Consider the following 23,705-nt stretch of genomic DNA (forward strand, 5'->3'; position numbering starts at 1 on the left):
CAAAATGTCTTATCCCCAAGCAGAAGAGAGTTAAACCTCCATACAGGACGGGGTTTCTGTAAGAGATTAAATGATAGATCTAGAATTACTGGTGCATGGTCAGACTCTACTATTGCAGAGTATTCTGTATTAGCCACTGAAGGAAGGAGGGTTTTATCAATAAAAAATAATCTATTCGAGAGTAGGACTGGTGGGTATGTGAGTAGAAAGAAAAAGTCTTATCGGTGGGGTTCCGAAACCTCCAGGGATCCACACATCCAACCTGATCCATAAAAGCCAACAAGGTTTTTGCCATTTTTGAAGGTGGTTTTAAAGTAGGGTTTGATCTGTCCAGACTGGGATTGATTAAGCAGTTTAGATCTCCTCCAAATATTAAATTATAAGAATTTAGGGTAGGAAGACTGGAGGTAATTTTCTTTATGAAGTCTTCATCATCCCAGTTAGGAGCATATACATTAACAAGTATCACTGGTGTGTGGAAGAGTGAACCTGAAATTATAATATAACGGCCATTTGGGTCTGAGATGATGTCTGCTGCAGTGAATTGTACTTTTTTATGAAGAAGGATAGCCACGCCCCTTGATTTACTATTAAAGTTAGAGTGGAAGATTTGACCAACCCAGGGTTTTCGTAATCTAACTTGGTTTGCTGTTGATAAATGTGTCTCTTGTAGGAAAATTATTTCGGCCTTGAGTTTTTTCAGGTGAGCAAAGACCCTAGCTCTTTTAATGGGGCCATTTAGTCCTTTGACATTCCAGCTAACAATTCTGGTAGTACCTCCTCCCGTCATTATTACATTTGACATGGGTCTACTTTGTGCTTAAGGTTAAAGGTTAGTTTTGACATGGGGGCAGTGTGCTTGCCGTACAACTTGGAACTATATAATACACTAAAAACTACAACATATTGAACATAAAACACCATTCCTATGCTGGACTCCCTAACAGGGGCTAGCTGCAGGACTCCCTTAACTTGTACTTCCAGTAAGGCCTTCCTTAATTTCTCCCAACACATTCAATTAGTGTGAAAGACCAACTTTGTGACATCACAGTAAGTAATAATAAAGTATAATTACCCACAACAAGTACATATTGAAACGTATCAGACCGTAAGCTTGTATTACACGGGGTGGTGTGTATTTCAGAAAGCACAAGAGAGAAGTGGCTCTCACCTTAACAATAATAGTAGCATAAGATAGTAGGTAGTAGATAACAATAACCATATCACCAACCGGTGAGAAACTGAAAAAATAAAAAATAAAGTAGAAATAGTCTACATATCAGGAGGAGAGCCGTACATATAACCACCCCCGTGTACCCGTTTATATGACCGTGATCATGACTTCGTTAGCCGGCTATCCGTCGGTCGTAGAAGGCTTTTGCTTCTTCCGGGGTGTCGAAGTAGACGGTTTCTCCTTCAAAGGTGACGCGCAGACGGGCCGGGTGTAGCAGTCCGAAGCGGACCCCTTTTCTGTACAGTTCTTGCTTAATGTCATTGAATGCCGCTCTCTTCTTGGCAGGGGAAGCGCTCATGTCCTGGTACACTCTCAAAGTCACATTGCGGAACTTTAATTCGTGTTTCATGGCCCATCTTAACATTTTGTCCTTATCAGATTAGTTGTGAAAGCACACAACAAAAGACCTGGACTTGGTGGAGCCTCGGTCTGGTACCGGTCCGGTGCGATGTGCGCGGTCAATCAGCGGAGGTGAAGTAAACAACTCCGGTCCCGTCGTCTCCATTAGCAGGTCCGCTAGAAACTGCTTCGGTTCCCTGCCAGTTTTGCTGCCCTCTGGTACGTTCACGATGCGGAGGTTGGATCTTCGGGACCTGTTTTCCAGGTCCTCCACACGGTCGTAGAGGAGTTTATTCTGTGACTGCATGGATTTAATGGTCGCTTCGGCCGAAGTGAGCCGCTCAAAGTTTTTGCCCACTATTGTTTCCGTTTCGATGAGACGTTTGTTAAATGAAATCACATCCCCTCGCAGCGCGTCCATGGAAACATGTAGTGACTGAGATGAAGTCTGTATCAGCGCCGCCATGTCGTCTTTCATACCGGTACGGTGGTTTTCCAGCAGGGAGGACGGCTGCTGCATCGTGACGGGCTCCCCCACGTTCTCGGGGGCTGAGTGGGTTTCCTCACCTGGGGATGGGCTCGCAGCCATTTTAGCTAGCGCTAACTTTCCAGCTAGCGAAGTAGTAGCACGAGTTGCCTGGGTTTGTGAGCCTTGTTGTTTGTTATGTTTCGATGTCATTTTTCCATCCAGTTGTCTTCCTAGCAGGTTTGGAAACTTGTCGTATGGTTAAAAAGTGTAACAAAAAGAAGGTGTTAAAGGTCAAATATAAAAAGTAGTCGGGAGCTTCTCCGCACGCGACTGCTCGCTACATGCTCTAACCGGAAGTCCGTGTTTTGATATTTCTGCGTCTTTCTTTGTGTCTGACTTTCTCTCTTGTCCTAAATATTTATTGTAGTAGCAGCAGTATTAGTACTAAAAGCAGCAGTATTAGTACTACAAGCAGCAGTATTAGTAGTAGAAGCAGCGGTATTAGTAGTAGAAGCAGCGGTATTAGTACTACAAGCAGCAGTATTAGTAGTACAAGCAGCAGTATTAGTAGTAGAAGCAGCAGTATTAGTACTACAAGCTGCTGTATTAGTAGTAGAAGCAGCAGTATTAGTACTACAAGCAGCAGTATTAGTACCACAAGCAGCAGTATTAGTACCACAAGCAGCAGTATTAGAAGTAGCAGTATTGGTACTACAAGCAGCAGTATTGGTACTACAAGCAGCAGTATTGGTACCACAAGCAGCAGTATTAGTAGTAGAAGCAGCAGTATTAATACTACAAGCAGCAGTATTAGTACTACAAGCAGCAGTATTAGTACTACAAGCAGCAGTATTAGAAGTAGCAGTATTGGTACTACAAGCAGCAGTATTAGTACCACAAGCAGCAGTATTAGAAGTAGCAGTATTGGTACTACAAGCAGCAGTATTGGTACTACAAGCAGCAGTATTGGTACTACAAGCAGCAGTATTGGTACTACAAGCAGCAGTATTGGTACCACAAGCAGCAGTATTAGTAGTAGAAGCAGCAGTATTAGTAGTAGAAGCAGCCGTATTAGTACTACAAGCAGCAGTATTAGTACTACAAGCAGCAGTATTAGTAGTGGAAGCAGCGGTATTAGTACTACAAGCAGCAGTATTAGTACTACAAGCAGCGGTATTAGTACTACAAGCAGCAGTATTAGTACTACAAGCAGCAGTATTAGTACCACAAGCAGCAGTATTAGTAGTAGAAGTAGCAGTATTAGTACTACAAGCAGCAGTATTAGTACTACAAGCAGCTGTATTAGTACTACAAGCAGCTGTATTAGTACTACAAGCAGCAGTATTAGTACCACAAGCAGCAGTATTAGTACCACAAGGAGCAGTATTAGTAGTACAAGCAGCAGTATTGGTACTACAAGCAGCAGTATTAGTAGTAGAAGCAGCAGTATTAGTAGTAGAAGCAGCAGTATTAGTACTACAAGCAGCAGTATTAGTACTACAAGCAGCAGTATTAGTACTACAAGCAGCAGTATTAGTACTACAAGCAGCAGTATTAGTAGTAGAAGCAGCAGTATTAGTAGTAGAAGCAGCAGTATTAGTACCACAAGCAGCAGTATTAGTAGTAGAAGTAGCAGTATTAGTACTACAAGCAGCAGTATTAGTACTACAAGCAGCTGTATTAGTACTACAAGCAGCTGTATTAGTACTACAAGCAGCAGTATTAGTACCACAAGCAGCAGTATTAGTACCACAAGGAGCAGTATTAGTAGTACAAGCAGCAGTATTGGTACTACAAGCAGCAGTATTAGTAGTAGAAGCAGCAGTATTAGTAGTAGAAGCAGCAGTATTAGTACTACAAGCAGCAGTATTAGTACTACAAGCAGCAGTATTAGTACTACAAGCAGCAGTATTAGTAGTAGAACAGCAGTATTAGTAGTAGAAGCAGCGGTATTAGTACCACAAGCAGCAGTATTAGTACCACAAGCAGCAGTATTAGTAGTAGAAGCAGCCGTATTAGTAGTAGAAGCAGCAGTATTAGTAGTAGAAGCAGCAGTATTAGTAGTAGAAGCAGCAGTATTGGTAGTAGAAGCAGCAGTATTGGTAGTAGAAGCAGCAGTATTGGTAGTAGAAGCAGCAGTATTAGTAGTAGAAGCAGCAGTATTAGTAGTAGAAGCAGCAGTATTAGTAGTAGAAGCAGCAGTATTAGTAGTAGAAGCAGCAGTATTAGTAGTAGAAGCAGCAGTATTAGTACTACAAGCAGCAGTATTAGTACTACAAGCAGCAGTATTAGTACTACAAGCAGCAGTATTGGTACTACAAGCAGCAGTATTAGTACTACAAGCAGCAGTATTGGTACTACAAGCAGCAGTATTGGTACCACAAGCAGCAGTATTAGTAGTAGAAGCAGCAGTATTAGTAGTAGAAGCAGCAGTATTAGTACTACAAGCAGCAGTATTAGTACTACAAGCAGCAGTATTGGTAGTAGAAGCAGCAGTATTGGTAGTAGAAGCAGCAGTATTCGTACTACAAGCAGCAGTATTAGTACTACAAGCAGCAGTATTAGTAGTAGAAGCAGCAGTATTAGTAGTAGTAGAAGCAGCAGTATTAGTACTACAAGCAGCAGTATTAGTAGTAGAAGCACGAGCAACTGTAGTACTACTTCCTTCACCCCAACGTCTCTCCGGTTGTCACGGCGACCTCAGGCTCTGATTGATGACCCAGTGACCTCCAGAGGTCAGAGAGTAGTGACACACACACACACACACACACACTGTTGTCTCTCTGCTCATTTCCTGTCCTTCATCTGTCTTCCTGTCGGTGAGCCGCCCCGAAGTCGCCTCTCACACACGCACACGCACACACACACACCGCTACTTAACACAGTAACAGTAGCAGTGTGTGTTTAATTAAGTTACCATTCTCAGAGGAAATTTGCCATTTAGTACAACACACACACGCTCAGCTCAGTCTTCAAAATAAAAGCCCAGTGTTTTGTTGAGTTTCAGTTTAATGTCGAGTTATTTGGTGAAAGAACTTCAGGAATAAAGAGTCACTGTGTTCTTAAAGGGACAGTTCATCATTTGGAGAAACGGTCCTTCTGAGAGTCGACGAGGTTAGCTTAGCTTAGCATAAAGACTGGATCTGTCCTAAAATAAAACAAGCAGCACCTCTAAAGTTCACTGATCAACATCAGTCATCAACCTCCGGTTCTTTAAAGTTCTCCAAAGCTTCATGTGTTAAAGCTGCATTCTCTCTAGTGTCCAGCAGGGGGCGACTCCTCTGGTTGTATAGAAGTCTATGAGAAAATGACTCTACTTCTCTCTTGATTTATTACCTCAGTAAACATTGTAAACATGAGTTTATGGTCTCAATCTCTAGTTTCAAGTCTTCTTCAATACAGCATGATGTTCATTTAGTACATTATGGTTCATTTAGAGTCAAACAGACCATAAAGCAGGGGATGCTTTAGGGCGGGGCTACACGGTGATTGACAGGTCATTTTTACATTTACGTTTGTGTACACATTAAAAAATTAAGCTATGGTGAGTTTTCACTGTTAATTTACCATCTCAGTTACATGTTGATGTCTCCATGACCAAGTTAAGCAGATGAGACTGAGGACAACTATGTAGAAGAAAAGATGTTCACTTTGTCTAATATGTAGCTTGACAGAGTTCTCCATGTGTGTCCTGGTGTTCTCATGTTTCCTTACCTCCTCATCCCTCACTCCCTACCCTGGTGTTCTCATGTTTCCTTACCTCCTCATCCCTCACTCCCTACCCTGGTGTTCTCATGTTTCCTTACCTCCTCATCCCTCACTCCCTACCCTGGTGGTCTCATGTTTCCTTACCTCCTCATCCCTCACTCCCTACCCTGGTGTTCTCATGTTTCCTTACCTCCTTATCCCTCACTCCCTACCCTGGTGTTCTCATGTTTCCTTACCTCCTCATCCCTCACTCCCTAACTGTCCGTGCTGGATCTGTCCCCGTTGTTTTAAAAAGCTAAATAAGTTATTAGCATGACGTCATCCAGCTAGCCAAACCTGTCTGGTGTTCAGCTAGTACAGAAGCTTCATGTACTGCTTCCCTTTCCCGCTAGTCTGCTGTCTGATTGTGAGGTCAGGCTGATCTGGGATCAGCTCTTTGGCCTGAAGGTTCTCCTCAAAGTTCTCCTCTCAAACGGGTCTTGGAGGAGCAGTGCTCGCCTCCTGTGGGTGATTTCTCGATGGCCCCAGCTCTGCTGACACGTGCAGAGAGGACGTGCAGGGAGCATATAGTTTGCACAGATATCATATTTTATTATATACACATACATATTACTGGATGCATTCCATATTTATTCCAAAAACACAAATATTGACAATTTGTATAATTTATTATTATTATTATTTTTATTTTTTTCTGTGGATCAAGGGGGGGCGGCGCCCTAGCGCCCTCTATTGACCAGCCGCCACTGCAAATAAATAAGTAAGAGATTGATATTAAAAAATATAGATAATGTTTTTTTTCTGTTCAGGGCCAAACATTGATCACACACGATGTGTTCAAAGACAGTCGGACGGTTAGACGTCCATCAATAATGTCTGTTTACAAGATGAGAGGTGTCATTTTAAGGAAAGTCGTGAAGAAGTCAAGGAAGGATATTTACATGCTCACACACACACACAGCTCTGTGACATTAAGACTCAGCAGGAGACAGAGAGAGACACATATGACCAACATATATCACATATATGTTGGTTATATGTGCATCATGAACATCACATGACAGCAGGGTCACATGGTGCTTCATGAAGACGGAGAGAAAAGAGTTCACTCAGCTGAGAGGAGATCTCCCTAATGCTGACAGGACATATGTACACATATAATACATATATATATATATACAGTATATATATCAGTGGCGGGCGGTGCATGTTATACCTGGGCCTTCACTGCTGTCCTGCAGCTGAAACACAGCTACGGTTATTTGTTTCATGTAAAAATGAAGCCAACACCCATAAATACACTAACTGCAGAGAAGATGCCGAGAGTGCGTCTCCTCTCTCTGACTGCTGCATGAGGCTGCTGTGAGAGTAGCCGCCTGTGAGTGCTTTGGGGCGGCGGAGGGGCAGCACCCGCTGCTCGTTCACCACAGTAACTGTAGAACGTACGTCCTTTAATGCCACAAAAGTCTCCAACAACACCAGAACAAGTCTCTAGATTTGTCACCAGTAGCTTTTGACAGAAAAAGTCTCCATGAGGGTTCAGAAAGTCACCAGATTTAGCGAGAAAGTCGCCAAGTTGGCAACACTGGCACCGGCTAAATATGTCCCCAGAGCAACATAGGACGTAACAATAGTTCCTATCACACATAAAACCAAACAAAAATCTATCTTCATAAAAACGAGTTGTACAAATAATAATATATAAACAAGCATATTAAAGCTGCTGCAGATGTAAAAACAAACGCATTTAACTCACCAGAGCTGCTGTTCACTATTTAAAGACAAAGTCCTCCTTTCTTTGTTAACAAAGAGTTTAATCTCGCGGTTGTTCAGTACATCCGTGTGTTTTAGTTCCAGTAAGAAGTCCTTCTCCATTCATGTAGTGAAGACAGTCGAGCCTCCCCAGTTGTATTTCTTGAATATGTTTTAATGCGTTTGAGGCTGAAAATGTCCGCTCCACAGAGGCAGCAGATATTGGCATTGTCACCGCCCAACATGTCACGCTAGCCCACTGACCAATCACGTACTTGTAGGCCAGCTAGCAGCTCTGACACGTCAAAGAATACGCCCAACATGTCAAACTAAAGATCTGATTGGTTGAACACTATGACAATCAACAATATCGTCCCCATTCACTTAAACTGCACATGGATTCACTTGTGAGTCTGCAGGCCTCTGTTCTTACCTAGAGACACAGAGGTGAGATCTGATTGGATAAAAGCTCTACTTAAAACAAGCTGCACTGGAAGCAGAGCAACTGAGGAAGACAGGAGCTGTGCAATGAGAACATAAGATAATGGGAAAATATTTATATAAATTATAATACATGTAGTGTATTTAAGAAAAATTATAAAATTATAAAATAGATATAACTTTGTGATTCTGTTTAGGCCAGCAGAGAAGGCCTTGAAGGCCCTGACGGACCACCACTGATACATATATACAGGTGCTGGTCATATAATTAGAATATCATCAAAAAGTTGATTTATTTCACTAATTCCATTCAAAAAGTGAAACTTGTCTATTATATTCATTCATTACACACAGACTGATATATTTCAAATGTTTATTTCTTTTAATTTTGATGATTATAACTGACAACTAAGAAAAATCCCAAATTCAGTATCTCAGAAAATTAGAATATTGTGAAAAGGTTCAATATTGAAGAGACCTGGTGCCACACTCTAATCAGCTAATTAACTCAAAACACCTGCAAAGGCCTTTAAATGGTCTCTCAGTCTAGTTCTGTAGGCTACACAATCATGGGGAAGACTGCTGACTTGACAGTTGTCCAAAAGACGACCATTGACACCTTGCACAAGGAGGGCAAGACACAAAAGGTCATTGCAAAAGAGGCTGGCTGTTCACAGAGCTCTGTGTCCAAGCACATTAATAGAGAGGCGAAGGGAAGGAAAAGATGTGGTAGAAAAAAGTGTACAAGCAATAGAGATAACCGCACCCTGGAGAGGATTGTGAAACAAAACCGATTCAAAAATGTGGGGGAGATTCAGAAAGAGTGGACTGCAGCTGGAGTCAGTGCTTCAAGAACCACTACGCACAGACGTATGCAAGACATGGGTTTCAGCTGTCGCACTCCTTGTGTCAAGCCACTCTTGAACAACAGACAGCGTCAGAAGCGTCTCGCCTGGGCTAAAGACAAAAAGGACTGGACTGCTGCTGAGTGGTCCAAAGTTATGTTCTCTGATGAAAGTCAATTTTGCATTTCCTTTGGAAATCAGGGTCCCAGAGTCTGGAGGAAGAGAGGAGAGACACACAATCCACGTTGCTTGAGGTCCAGTGTAAAGTTGCCACAGTCAGTGATGGTTTGGGGTGCCATGTCATCTGCTGGTGTTGGTCCACTGTGTTTTCTGAGGTCCAAGGTCAACGCAGCCGTATACCAGGAAGTTTTAGAGCACTTCATGCTTCCTGCTGCTGACCAACTTTATGGAGATGCAGATTTCATTTTCCAACAGGACTTGGCACCTGCACACAGTGCCAAAGCAACCAGTACCTGGTTTAAGGACCATGGTATCCCTGTTCTTAATTGGCCAGCAAACTCGCCTGACCTTAACCCCATAGAACATCTATGGGGTATTGTGAAGAGGATGATGCGAAATGCCAGACCCAACAATGCAGAAGAGCTGAAGGCCACTATCAGAGCAACCTGGGCTCTCATAACACCTGAGCAGTGCCACAGACTGATCGACTCCATGCCACTCCGCATTGCTGCAGTAATTCAGGCAAAAGGAGCCCCAACTAAGTATTGAGCTGTACATGCTCATACTTTTCATGTTCATACTTTTCAGTTGGCCAAGATTTCTAAAAATCCTTTCTTTGTATTGGTCTTAAGTAATATTCTAATTTTCTGAGATACTGAATTTGGGATTTTCCTTAGTTGTCAGTTATAATCATCAAAATTAAAAGAAATAAACATTTGAAATATATCAGTCTGTGTGTAATGAATGAATATAATAGACAAGTTTCACTTTTTGAATGGAATTAGTGAAATAAATCAACTTTTTGATGATATTCTAATTATATGACCAGCACCTGTATACACAGTATATATATATAAATATATGTGTATGTGTGACTCATGCAGCTCTGCTGGGCTCAGCTGGCTGCTTTTAATGGAAAATCAGAGCATTAGACACACACACACACCGCGCTCTCTCTCGATTGGTCGTGGTATTTCACATATTTCAGCTGTGTGTCATCGCTCTGACACGCACGCACGCAAACGCACACACACTATGAAAAACGTGGTCATTCTCACAGCTCTGCAGAAAAGATCATTTTAATATTTAATATGAATTACAGCCGTGTGTGTGTGTGTGTGTGTGAGAGGTAAAAAGCAGTAATACTGGTTTGATGTTGAAGTATTTTTTTTGCTGATGAGGGAATATTGAACTGAAGCTGCTCTGGCTAAATTAAATCTCTTAATTAATGTGCGTGTGTGTGCAGCAGACTCAGTTTTTCCATTCTTTTGCTGAAGTAAGGTTATATAGATGCCACCTCTCAATTAATGTGTGTGTGTGTGTGTGTGTGTGTGTGTGTGTGTGTGTGTGTGTGTGTGTGTGTGTGTGTGTGTGTGTGTGTGTGTGTGTGTGTGTGTGTGTGTGTGTGTGTGTGTGTGTGTGTGCGCGTGCGTGCGTGCGTGCGTGCGTGCGTGCGTGCGTGCGCGCGCGTCAAAAACGCTGTTGTAAAGACAGAGAGGGACTTTATGTCAGCTCGACTCGACTGCCACCAGATAATCTGACTCACACAGTGACGTTACCCCCCTGTGTGTCTCAGGTGAGGGCAGCAGGTCGATCAGGTTCATTGCGTTGTTTCTCTGACTGCTTTTTGTTGGTTTCCATGGAGACCTGCAGGTGCCATGACAACACCAGTCTGCTCTGTGTGTGTGTGTGTGTGGCCTTGTTTTTCTGTGTAGTACTACTTATACTACTATTAGATGTACAAATACACAGTATATTGTTATGCTACCTGTAGTAATATTAGCTGTACTTCTACAGAATTTGTTGTAGTACTAGCGGAGCAGGTATTAGCAACACTAGCTGGGTTATTCTCTGCTATAGTGCTGTGTGTTGTAATAGAAAGGATGAATTGTAGTAGTATTTACTGTAAGTTAATATGTAGTAAAATGAGCTGCATTACACATTTAAATATAATAACACTTTAATCACTCTAAATACTATCTAACAGCTGATGTTACACCTGCTAATTAAATGTTAGCGATAAGATAAGTTTATTTATCCTCAGGGAAATGTACTATTTGTTAATCACTTCTTATCTTATCTTATCTTGCTAGCATTACATCAGCTTGATGCTAACATAACAGTCGCTTAATGCCAGCATAACTTTAGCTTGATGCTAGCATAATTTTAGCTTAATACTACCATAATGTTATCTTCTTGCCAGCAAAACTTTAGCTTGATGCTAACATAATGTTAGCTTGATCCCAGCATAATGTTAGCTTGATGCTAGCATACCATTAGCTTGATGATACCATAACATTAGCTTTCTGTCTCGTAGCTAAGCCGAAGGGTTCTCTGAGCTAAGTCGTCCGTCCTATTTACTGGAGCAGTGACGTCCCAACGTTTCCATTGCATCAGAACATTGTTGGATGGTAATGATTGTTCCTGGTGTTAGCAAAATACTAGTTTCCTAGTTAAACCGTGTCAGACTGATTTTGTCCTCTCTGGGCCTCCGTAGTACTGGTATGAAGGAGACGAATCTGGAGACCTCCCAGTGGACTTCTCTATCGTCTGGGACGGAGACTTCTTCATCGACAAGCCTTCAGCTATGAAAGGTAAAACAAACAAACACACAAAGTCATGAACATGTTATCAATCATCATCCTGATGAAGTGTGATTGTTTTCCAGAGTTAATGTCAATTAAAACGTGTTGACCCTTAATGAATGAAGCATTTTAATACTCAAATATGAATGTTTTTGTATTTAATAATTAAAAATATAATTGATGCGGAAAGTAAGAAGCACAAACTACTTTAGAAGAAGTGTAAATAGTCGCACACTTTTTAATAATTTAATAATAGACCAACGTTTTGACACTCTTTGTCCTCTTTACCCTGAAGAAGACAATTCAAAGGAAGGCGGGATGGAAACGCATGTTTTCTTCTAACAATCCCTAAAATTACACCGTTTATCACAGAAGCAGTAAAACTTGCTGTCATTATCGTGAGATTTTCATCTTTCCGACTGTCCTTGAACACATGTGTGAACAACGCTTCTGTCAAAAAACAACCAAATCTAAGCTTAAAATGATATTTCATCAAAAACATTTTATTCTGAAGGCCTCATGAAGGCCTCATTAAAATCTCTCCACATAATGTGTGTGTGTGTGTGTGTGTGTGTGTGTGTGTGTGTGTGTGTGTGTGTGTGTGTGTGTGTGTGTGTGTGTGTGTGTGTGTCCTCAGCGTTGCTGTATAAGTGTGAAGCTCAGCGCTCCAGCTGTGGTCAGTGTCTCAAAGCTCCCACAGCCTTTGAATGTGGCTGGTGCTCAGAGAGCAGGAAGTGTCTCCTGAGACAACATTGTTCTTCAGCCGAGAGCAGCTGGATGCACCACGGACGACACAACCTACGCTGTAGCCACCCACGCATCACTAAGGTAGGGAATCAAACCCACGCATCACTAAGGTAGAGAATCAAACCCATGCATCACTAAGGTAGAGAATCAAACCCACGCATCACTAAGGTAGGGAATCAAACCCACGCATCACTAAGGTAGGGAATCAAACCCACGCATCACTAAGGTAGGGAATCAAACCCACGCATCACTAAGGTAGGGAATCAAACCCACGCATCACTAAGGTAGGGAATCAAACCCACGCATCACTAAGGTAGAGAATCAAACCCACGCATCACTTAGGTAGGGAATCAAACCCACGCATCACTAAGGTAGAGAATCAAACCCACGCATCACTAAGGTAGGGAATCAAACCCACGCATCACTAAGGTAGGGAATCAAACCCACGAATCACTAAGGTAGAGAATCAAACCCACGAATCACTAAGGTAGGGAATCAAACCCACGCATCACTAAGGTAGGGAATCAAACCCACGAATCACTAAGGTAGAGAATCAAACCCACGAATCACTAAGGTAGGGAATCAAACCCACGCATCACTAAGGTAGGGAATCAAACCCACGCATCACTAAGGTAGGGAATCAAACCCACGAATCACTAAGGTAGAGAATCAAACCCACGAATCACTAAGGTAGGGAATCAAACCCACGAATCATTAAGGTAGAGAATCAAACCCACACATCACTACGGTAGAGAATCAAACCCACGAATCACTAAGGTAGGGAATCAAACCCACGCATCACTAACGTAGGGAATCAAACCCACGCATCACTAAGGTAGAGAATCAAACCCACGCATCACTAAGGTAGAGAATCAAACCCACGCATCACTAAGGTAGGGAATCAAACCCACGCATCACTAAGGTAGAGAATCAAACCCACGAATCACTAAGGTAGAGAATCAAACCCACGAATCACTTAGGTAGGGAATCAAACCCACGCATCACTAAGGTAGGGAATCAAACCCACGAATCACTAAGGTAGAGAATCAAACCCACGCATCACTAAGGTAGGGAATCAAACCCACGCATCACTAAGGTAGGGAATCAAACCCACGCATCATTAAGGTAGAGAATCAAACCCACTCATCACTAAGGTAGGGAATCAAACCCATGAATCACTAAGGTAGGGAATCAAACCCACGAATCATTAAGGTAGAGAATCAAACCCACACATCACTACGGTAGAGAATCAAACCCACGAATCATTAAGGTAGAGAATCAAACCCACGAATCACTACGGTAGAGAATCAAACCCACGCATCACTACGGTAGAGAATCAAACCCACGCATCACTAAGGTAGGGAATCAAACCCACGCATCACTAAGGTAGGGAATCAAACCCACGAATCACTAAGGTAGAGAATCAAACCCACGAATCACTAAGGTAGGGAATCAAACCCACGCATCACTAAGGTAGGGAATCAAACCCACGAATCACTAAGGTAGAGAATCAAACCCACGAATCACTAAGGTAGGGAATCAAACCCACGCATCACTAAGGTAGGGAATCAAACCCACGCATCACTAAGGTAGAGAATCAAACCCATAAATCATTAAGGTAGGGAATCAAACCCACGCATCACTAAGGTAGGGAATCAAACCCACGCATCACTAAGGTAGAGAATCAAACCCACGAATCACTAAGGTAGAGAATCAAACCCACGAATCACTAAGGTAGGGAATCAAACCCACGCATCACTAAGGTAGGGAATCAAACCCACGAATCACTAAGGTAGAGAATCAAACCCACGCATCACTAAGGTAGGGAATCAAACCCACGCATCACTAAGGTAGGGAATCAAACCCACGCATCATTAAGGTAGAGAATCAAACCCACTCATCACTAAGGTAGGGAATCAAACCCATGAATCACTAAGGTAGGGAATCAAACCCATGAATCACTAAGGTAGGGAATCAAACCCACGAATCATTAAGGTAGAGAATCAAACCCACACATCACTACGGTAGAGAATCAAACCCACGAATCATTAAGGTAGAGAATCAAACCCACGAATCACTACGGTAGAGAATCAAACCCACGCATCACTACGGTAGAGAATCAAACCCACGCATCACTACGGTAGAGAATCAAACCCACGCATCACTAAGGTCGAGAATCAAACCCACGAATCATTAAGGTAGAGAATCAAACCCACGAATTACTACGGTAGAGAATCAAACCCACGCATCACTACGGTAGAGAATCAAACCCACTCATCACTAAGGTAGGGAATCAAACCCATGAATCACTAAGGTAGGGAATCAAACCCACGAATCATTAAGGTAGAGAATCAAACCCACACATCACTACGGTAGAGAATCAAACCCACGAATCATTAAGGTAGAGAATCAAACCCACGAATCACTACGGTAGAGAATCAAACCCACGCATCACTACGGTAGAGAATCAAACCCACGCATCACTAAGGTAGGGAATCAAACCCACGCATCACTAAGGTAGGGAATCAAACCCACGAATCACTAAGGTAGAGAATCAAACCCACGAATCACTAAGGTAGGGAATCAAACCCACGCATCACTAAGGTAGGGAATCAAACCCACGAATCACTAAGGTAGAGAATCAAACCCACGAATCACTAAGGTAGGGAATCAAACCCACGCATCACTAAGGTAGGGAATCAAACCCACGCATCACTAAGGTAGAGAATCAAACCCATAAATCATTAAGGTAGGGAATCAAACCCACGCATCACTAAGGTAGGGAATCAAACCCACGCATCACTAAGGTAGAGAATCAAACCCACGAATCACTAAGGTAGAGAATCAAACCCACGAATCACTAAGGTAGGGAATCAAACCCACGCATCACTAAGGTAGGGAATCAAACCCACGAATCACTAAGGTAGAGAATCAAACCCACGCATCACTAAGGTAGGGAATCAAACCCACGCATCACTAAGGTAGGGAATCAAACCCACGCATCATTAAGGTAGAGAATCAAACCCACTCATCACTAAGGTAGGGAATCAAACCCATGAATCACTAAGGTAGGGAATCAAACCCATGAATCACTAAGGTAGGGAATCAAACCCACGAATCATTAAGGTAGAGAATCAAACCCACACATCACTACGGTAGAGAATCAAACCCACGAATCATTAAGGTAGAGAATCAAACCCACGAATCACTACGGTAGAGAATCAAACCCACGCATCACTACGGTAGAGAATCAAACCCACGCATCACTACGGTAGAGAATCAAACCCACGCATCACTAAGGTCGAGAATCAAACCCACGAATCATTAAGGTAGAGAATCAAACCCACGAATTACTACGGTAGAGAATCAAACCCACGCATCACTACGGTAGAGAATCAAACCCACGAATCATTAAGGTAGAGAATCAAACCCACACATCACTACGGTAGAGAATCAAACCCACGAATCATTAAGGTAGAGAATCAAACCCACGCATCACTAAGGTAGGGAATCAAACCCACAAATCATTAAGGTAGAGAATCAAACCCACGAATCACTACGGTAGAGAATCAAACCCACGCATCACTACGGTAGAGAATCAAACCCACGAATCATTAAGGTAGAGAATCAAACCCACACATCACTACGGTAGAGAATCAAACCCACGAATCATTAAGGTAGGGAATCAAACCCACGCATCACTAAGGTAGGGAATCAAACCCACAAATCATTAAGGTAGAGAATCAAACCCACGAATCACTAAGGTAGAGAATCAAACCCACGCATCACTAAGGTAGGGAATCAAACCCACGCATCACTAAGGTAGGGAATGAAACCCACGAATCATTAAGGTAGGGAATCAAACCCACGCATCACTAAGGTAGGGAATCAAACCCACAAATCATTAAGGTAGAGAATCAAACCCACGAATCACTAAGGTAGAGAATCAAACCCACGCATCACTAAGGTAGGGAATCAAACCCACGCATCACTAAGGTAGGGAATCAAACCCACGAATCATTAAGGTAGAGAATCAAACCCACGCATCACTAAGGTAGGGAATCAAACCCACGACCTCCTCCTCCTCCTCTTGCTGCTCCTCTTCATCCTCCTCCTCTTCCTCCTCCTCTTTCTGCTCCTCCTCTATTGATAACTGATATCTGCCCCCCCACAGATCGACCCTCTGACCGGCCCCCGTGAAGGTGGTACTCTGGTGACCATAGAAGGAGAGAACCTGGGTCTACAGGTGAAGGAGATCTCTCACGTTCAGGTGGCTGGAGTCCGCTGCAGCCCCGCCCCCTCCCAGTACATCAGCGCTGAGAGGTCTGTTGATAGGCTGTTAGTATGGACAGGCTGACTGTCTGTCTCTCTGTCTGTCTTTCTGTCTGTTTTACTCTCTGTCTGTCTGCCAGTCTGTATCTCTGACTGTCTCACTCTTTGTCTCACTGTCTCCCTCTACCTGTCTGTCTCTCTGCCTGTCTCTGTCTCCCTCTCCTTGTCTCTCTACCTGTCTCTCTACAGGATCGTGTGTGACATGGCTGAAGCTCTCCTCCCTCACTCTCTACCTGTCTAACTCTCTACCTGTCTCCCTGTCTCAGGATCGTGTGTGACATGGCTGAAGCTCTCCTCCCTCACTCTCCTGGAGGTCCAGTAGAACTTTGTATCGGTGTCTGCAGCTCCGAATATCGAACTCTGTCCACTCAGACGTACTCCTTCGTGGTGAGTTAGAAGATATTAATGTTCATAAAAGATATTAATGTTCATAAAATATATTAATGTTCATAAAAGATATGAAACATCAGACAAGACAGAGATGATGAATAGATCAATAAGAGCTTCTTATAGTTTTTAACATCAAAAAGAACTAAAGTTCCTAAAACTTCTTTAACCCTAGCCGTATTTTAGGCCTCTGCTCAAAAATTTCATACCCGTACTAAAAAGACTACAAGTAACTACAAGGTCTATTTTAATAATGTTGATGCTATAATACAGGTGACACTTGTGAGATTTGTTCAGATGTGTAAATATTGTGTAAATGTTACTGGTTAAGCGTAAATGAAGATGGCACACAGCTCAAATTGAAAAGTTTCAGGTTTGCCTGGAAAAAAAGCACTGAAAGCATGATTATCTCTTTTGAATGATGAAGTTGAAAGTTTAAACCTCTCCCAAATCATAGCACAACATGTCAGCAGTCTCTCTGCAAATTCTGGCTCCACTCTGACAGTTATGCTCTCACTCTAGCTCTTAACGAGCCGTGCAATACACACCCATTATAAAATCTGAAACAGACCCAAAATTTTCCTGAAACTTAATCTGTGACTTCATGAAAACTGTGCTAGCTATCAAAATGTCCCTTTGGCTCAATAAAGTGCAGCGTTTTGTCTACGTTTTAAACTTCGAATCATGTTTCTACGTTAAAGTACGGCTAGTCAATATGGGCCCAAAGTTAAGTGTTTTTTAGCTGTTTTTTTTGTGTGCTTTGGCACACTGACTAATAAAACATGGATTATTAAAAAAATGTAATAACAAAAACTTTATTTAGATTTTATTGAAATGTGGAAACAAGAAGAAAGGAGTTGATCCCAATAATCAATATTTACTCAATATAACCTGTTCTCTTCCTCCCTCTCCCCCCTCTTTTCCTCTTCCTCCTCCTCTTCTTCCTCCTCCAGAGCCCTACCTTTACCCGGGTTCGTCCAGAACGTGGTCCGGTCTCTGGAGGAACCAGACTGACGGTGACGGGTCGTCACCTTGATGCCGGTAGCTCGGTGACGGTGTTCATCGATAAAGAGGAGTGTCTGTTCGTCAAGTCAGTGCGGACTCTCATCAGTTCATTGATTAGTTTAATGTTATTGATTCATCATCTAATCAATACTCCCTCTGCCTCTCTCCCAGACGGACCAATCGGGAAATAATCTGCATAACTCCCGCCTCCCCGTCGGGCTCTGGCCCCGCCCCCATCCGCCTGATGATTGACAGGGCCGAGGTGACGAGCTCGGAGATCAAATACGTCTTCACGGAGGACCCGACCATCTCCAGCATCGAGCCCAACTGGACCATCCTCAAGTAAACGCATCCTCCTGAGGACTGAGCACACAATCAATCAGAGTATTGATCTGTCAGCTGACTGTGTGTGTGTGTGTGTGTGTGTGTGTGTGTGTGTGTGTGAGCAGTGGCAGCACAGTGATAACGGTGACAGGAACCAACCTGCAGACCATCCAGGAGCCCAAAGTCAGAGCCAAGTATGGAGGAGTGGAAACCAATAACGTAAGAGACACCTGTGGGTTCCCAACATGAGGTCCGCACCCCTTCAGAGGGTCAGGGGACACACCTGAGGGGTCACAGCGAGATAAACAAACATATTTTATTCTCTTTGTTTAGAAGGTTTCTCTGAAATACGTTTATAGTTTTAAGGATCCTTTGAATCATAACGGCTGTCGCCATCTTGTTTTTGCAGGGCCAGCTGCTAATGCTACAGCTAGCTAGCCAGTTATCTAGATTGCTTAGCTTAGCATCCCCTGCTTTATGGTCTGTGTGACTCTAAATGGACCATAATGTACTAAATGAACATCATGTTGTATTGAAGAAAACTTGAAACTAGAGATTGAGACCATAAACTCATGTTTACAATGTTTACTGAGGTAATAAATCAAGAGAGAAGTAGAGTCATTTTCTCATAGACTTCTATACAACCAGAGGAGTCGCCCCCTGGTGGACACTAGAGAGAATGCAGCTTATTTTTACACCAGGAAATTAAGTATGAAGAGAAATAAACAAACATCTGAACATCATCTCCGTCTCTCTCTAGTTCTGTTCTTTGGTCAACGACAGCACCATGACGTGTTTGGCTCCTGGTTTAGTCTACGGGAAACCAAACCCACCAGAGGGGGCGCTGAGACCAGACGAGTTCGGCTTCATCTTTGACCAGGTAACACACACACACACACAAACTCACACACACACACACGTAACTCAACATAATCAGATCCACGTTCTGGTAACCAGTAGTTTAACTGGTCCAGATGAAAGCTGACACACTGTGACAGATGTGACAAAGAAGTAGTAGTAGAAGTAATAATAGTAGTATTTGCAGTACCAGTTGTAGTAATCGGTCCCTGATGTTCTGGTCCAGGTCTCGTCTCTCCTGGTCCTGAACTCGACCCCCTTCACTCACTACCCTAACCCGACCTTTGACCCCCTGGGGAACTCTGGGATCCTGGAGGTCAAACCGGGGTCACCCATCATCCTCAAGGTGAGTAAAAGAAACACACACAGGAAGCTCTCCTTCACTTGTGCTGCGTTCACAACAAAGCCGAAGACAATTGTCCGTTATCAACTGAGCCCTTTATTTCCTGCATCAACATGGAAGAACCTGTATTTCTGCTCAGTACTTGTTGTAGAAGTCCCAGAGATCCAGAGGAACTAAACGCCTTCTTGTCTGGTTCATGACATCATGTGGAGGAGTTCTCACTGTGTCTAGTGAGACACACGTCAGCTGGTTTACTTCAGCTGTATGAACCAAAATACACAGATTTCACTTTGATCTCAATAAACTGATACAAAAGATGCTGAAATATCTACATGATGATGATTTGTAAAAAGTCAGAATTCATGTTTTGTTAGTTCTCTCCTCAAGACGACAAGAAAACAACTTTTAAAATGTTTGTTTTCTGAATGGAGTCTGGTTCTATCGGTGCTATGCTAAGCTAACATTGTAGCAGCACTCAACATAACGTCATCTAGACGTTAATACAGCAGAGTAGTTTGTATCTGGTTTATTATACACATACATGTATACACATAATTTGGTCTCTGCTCATAGTTTGGTCTCGACTCATAGTTTGGTCTCGACTCATAGTTTGGTCTCTGCTCATAGTTTGGTCTCTGCTCATAGTTTGGTCTCGACTCACAGTTTGGTCTCTACTCATAGTTTGGTCTCTGCTCATAGTTTGGTCTCTGCCCACAGTTTGGTCTCTACTCACAGTTTGGTCTCGGCTCACAGTTTGATCTCTACTCACAGTTTGGTCTCTGCCCACAGTTTGGTCTCTACTCACAGTTTGGTCTCGGCTCACAGTTTGGTCTCTACTCACAGTTTGGTCTCTGCCCACAGTTTGGTCTCTACTCACAGTTTGGTCTCGGCTCACAGTTTGGTCTCTACTCACAGTTTGGTCTCTGCCCACAGTTTGGTCTCTACTCACAGTTTGGTCTCGGCTCACAGTTTGGTCTCTACTCACAGTTTGGTCTCTACTCACAGTTTGGTCTCTACTCATAGTTTGGTCTCTGCCCACAGTTTGGTCTCTACTCACAGTTTGGTCTCGGCTCACAGTTTGGTCTCTACTCACAGTTTGGTCTCTACTCACAGTTTGGTCTCTGCTCACAGTTTGGTCTCTACTCACAGTTTGGTCTCGGCTCATAGTTTGGTCTCTACTCATAGTTTGGTCTCAGCTCATAGTTTGGTCTCTACTCATAGTTTGGTCTCGGCTCATAGTTTGGTCTCTACTCATAGTTTGGTCTCTACTCATAGTTTGGTCTCTACTCATAGTTTGGTCTCTGCTCATAGTTTGGTCTCTGCTCATAGTTTGGTCTCTACTCATAGTTTGGTCTCTACTCACAGTTTGATCTCGACTCATAGTTTGGTCTCGACTCATAGTTTGGTCTCTACTCATAGTTTGGTCTCTGCTCATAGTTTGGTCTCTGCTCATAGTTTGGTCTCTACTCATAGTTTGGTCTCTACTCATAGTTTGGTGTCTACTCATAGTTTGGTCTCTGCTCATAGTTTGGTCTCTACTCATAGTTTGGTCTCTACTCATAGTTTGGTGTCTACTCATAGTTTGGTCTCTACTCATAGTTTGGTCTCTGCTCATAGTTTGGTCTCTGCTCATAGTTTGGTCTCTACTCATAGTTTGGTCTCGACTCATAGTTTGATCTCGACTCATAGTTTGGTCTCTGCTCATAGTTTGGTCTCTACTCATAGTTTGGTCTCTACTCATAGTTTGATCTCGACTCATAGTTTGGTCTCTGCTCATAGTTTGGTCTCTACTCATAGTTTGGTCTCTACTCATAGTTTGGTGTCTACTCATAGTTTGGTCTCTGCTCATAGTTTGGTCTCTACTCATAGTTTGGTGTCTACTCATAGTTTGGTCTCTGCTCATAGTTTGGTCTCTACTCATAGTTTGGTGTCTACTCATAGTTTGGTCTCTACTCATAGTTTGGTCTCTGCTCATAGTTTGGTCTCTACTCATAGTTTGATCTCGACTCATAGTTTGGTCTCTACTCATAGTTTGATCTCGACTCATAGTTTGGTCTCTACTCACAGTTTGATCTCGACTCATAGTTTGGTCTCTGCTCATAGTTTGGTCTCTACTCATAGTTTGGTGTCTACTCATAGTTTGGTCTCTGCTCATAGTTTGGTCTCTACTCATAGTTTGGTCTCTACTCATAGTTTGGTGTCTACTCATAGTTTGGTCTCTGCTCATAGTTTGGTCTCTACTCATAGTTTGGTCTCTGCTCATAGTTTGGTCTCTACTCATAGTTTGGTCTCTACTCATAGTTTGGTGTCTGCTCATAGTTTGGTCTCTACTCATAGTTTGGTCTCTACTCATAGTTTGGTGTCTACTCATAGTTTGGTCTCTACTCATAGTTTGGTCTCTGCTCATAGTTTGGTCTCTACTCATAGTTTGGTCTCGACTCATAGTTTGATCTCGACTCATAGTTTGGTCTCTGCTCATAGTTTGGTCTCTACTCATAGTTTGGTCTCTACTCATAGTTTGATCTCGACTCATAGTTTGGTCTCTGCTCATAGTTTGGTCTCTACTCATAGTTTGGTCTCTACTCATAGTTTGGTGTCTACTCATAGTTTGGTCTCTGCTCATAGTTTGGTCTCTACTCATAGTTTGGTGTCTACTCATAGTTTGGTCTCTGCTCATAGTTTGGTCTCTACTCATAGTTTGGTGTCTACTCATAGTTTGGTCTCTACTCATAGTTTGGTCTCTGCTCATAGTTTGGTCTCTACTCATAGTTTGATCTCGACTCATAGTTTGGTCTCTACTCATAGTTTGGTCTCTACTCATAGTTTGGTCTCTACTCATAGTTTGGTGTCTACTCATAGTTTGGTCTCTACTCATAGTTTGGTCTCTGCTCATAGTTTGGTCTCTACTCATAGTTTGGTCTCTACTCATAGTTTGGTGTCTACTCATAGTTTGGTCTCTGCTCATAGTTTGGTCTCTACTCATAGTTTGGTCTCTGCTCATAGTTTGGTCTCTGCTCATAGTTTGGTCTCTACTCATAGTTTGGTCTCTACTCATAGTTTGGTCTCTGCTCATAGTTTGATCTTGACTCATAGTTTGGTCTCTACTCATAGTTTGGTCTCTGCTCATAGTTTGATCTTGACTCATAGTTTGGTCTCTGCTCATAGTTTGATCTTGACTCATAGTTTGGTCTCTGCTCATAGTTTGATCTTGACTCATAGTTTGGTCTCTACTCATAGTTTGGTCTCTGCTCATAGTTTGATCTTGACTCATAGTTTGGTCTCTACTCATAGTTTGGTCTCTGCTCATAGTTTGGTCTCTGCTACTCCTACATATGTGACTGATTCACGCGCTCTCAGATCAACGTGTTAGGGCATCTGTCTGCCCCACGCACTCGCCTTAAGATCCGTGGTGACCGAGCGTTTGAGGCAGTAGCACCAAGTGGAAGGCTCTGCCTGCACCTGTACAGTTTGCTGTTTCCGTGAATTCTTTCCAGAATCAGCTGAAGACACACGTGTTCAGACTGCCGTTTGTTTAGAACTCATGTCCTGTACCTTCATGCCATGTTTTAATTGTGTTCTTTCAGTTTTTTGTGTCGTTTAAATGTAAAGCTTTTGTCCCTTCTATGTTCACTCATGTCGAGCACTTTGTGACTAATGTCTGTGAAAAGAGCTTCATAAATACATTTTACTTACTTACTAATATGAGGTATCGCAGAAAGTATAATAGAAGTTTACGTGCAAATAACATCAGGGGTGGAAAGTTACTAAGTACAACTATTCAAGGACTGAACTAAAGTACAACTTTGAGGCATTTGTACTTTATTTAAGTATTTACATTTTCTGCTACTTTCTACTTCTACTACATCTCAGAGGTACATATTGTACTTTATACTGTACTACATCTCAGAGGTACATATTGTACTTTATACTGTACTACATCTCAGAGGTAAATATTGTACTTTATACTATACTACATCTCAGAGGTACATATTGTACTTTATACTGTACTACATCTCAGAGGTAAATATTGTACTTTATACTATACTACATCTCAGAGGTACATATTGTACTTTATACTGTACTACATCTCAGAGGTACATATAGTACTTTATACTGTACTACATCTCAGAGGTAGATATTGTACTTTATACTGTAC

At 42.5% G+C, this 23,705-nt stretch overlaps 1 protein-coding gene across 1 annotated transcript in view; it reads left to right on the forward strand.

The window, feature by feature from the left end:
* Positions 1-23,705, forward strand: part of plxna3 (plexin A3) — a 121,869-nt gene that overhangs the window by 76,261 nt on the left and 21,903 nt on the right. Inside the window, exons 14-22 of the mRNA XM_076076369.1 lie at positions 11,466-11,562; positions 12,191-12,381; positions 16,475-16,623; positions 16,899-17,019; positions 17,973-18,109; positions 18,196-18,366; positions 18,474-18,567; positions 19,109-19,228; positions 19,433-19,552. Of these exons, the coding sequence (XP_075932484.1) occupies positions 11,466-11,562; positions 12,191-12,381; positions 16,475-16,623; positions 16,899-17,019; positions 17,973-18,109; positions 18,196-18,366; positions 18,474-18,567; positions 19,109-19,228; positions 19,433-19,552 (1,200 nt within the window). The remainder of the gene's footprint in view (positions 1-11,465; positions 11,563-12,190; positions 12,382-16,474; positions 16,624-16,898; positions 17,020-17,972; positions 18,110-18,195; positions 18,367-18,473; positions 18,568-19,108; positions 19,229-19,432; positions 19,553-23,705) is intronic.

The sequence above is a fragment of the Anarhichas minor genome, unplaced genomic scaffold (assembly GCF_050575085.1).
Source record: "Anarhichas minor isolate MPS153535 unplaced genomic scaffold, ASM5057508v1 ptg000056l, whole genome shotgun sequence".
NCBI classification, from domain to species: domain Eukaryota; kingdom Metazoa; phylum Chordata; class Actinopteri; order Perciformes; family Anarhichadidae; genus Anarhichas; species Anarhichas minor.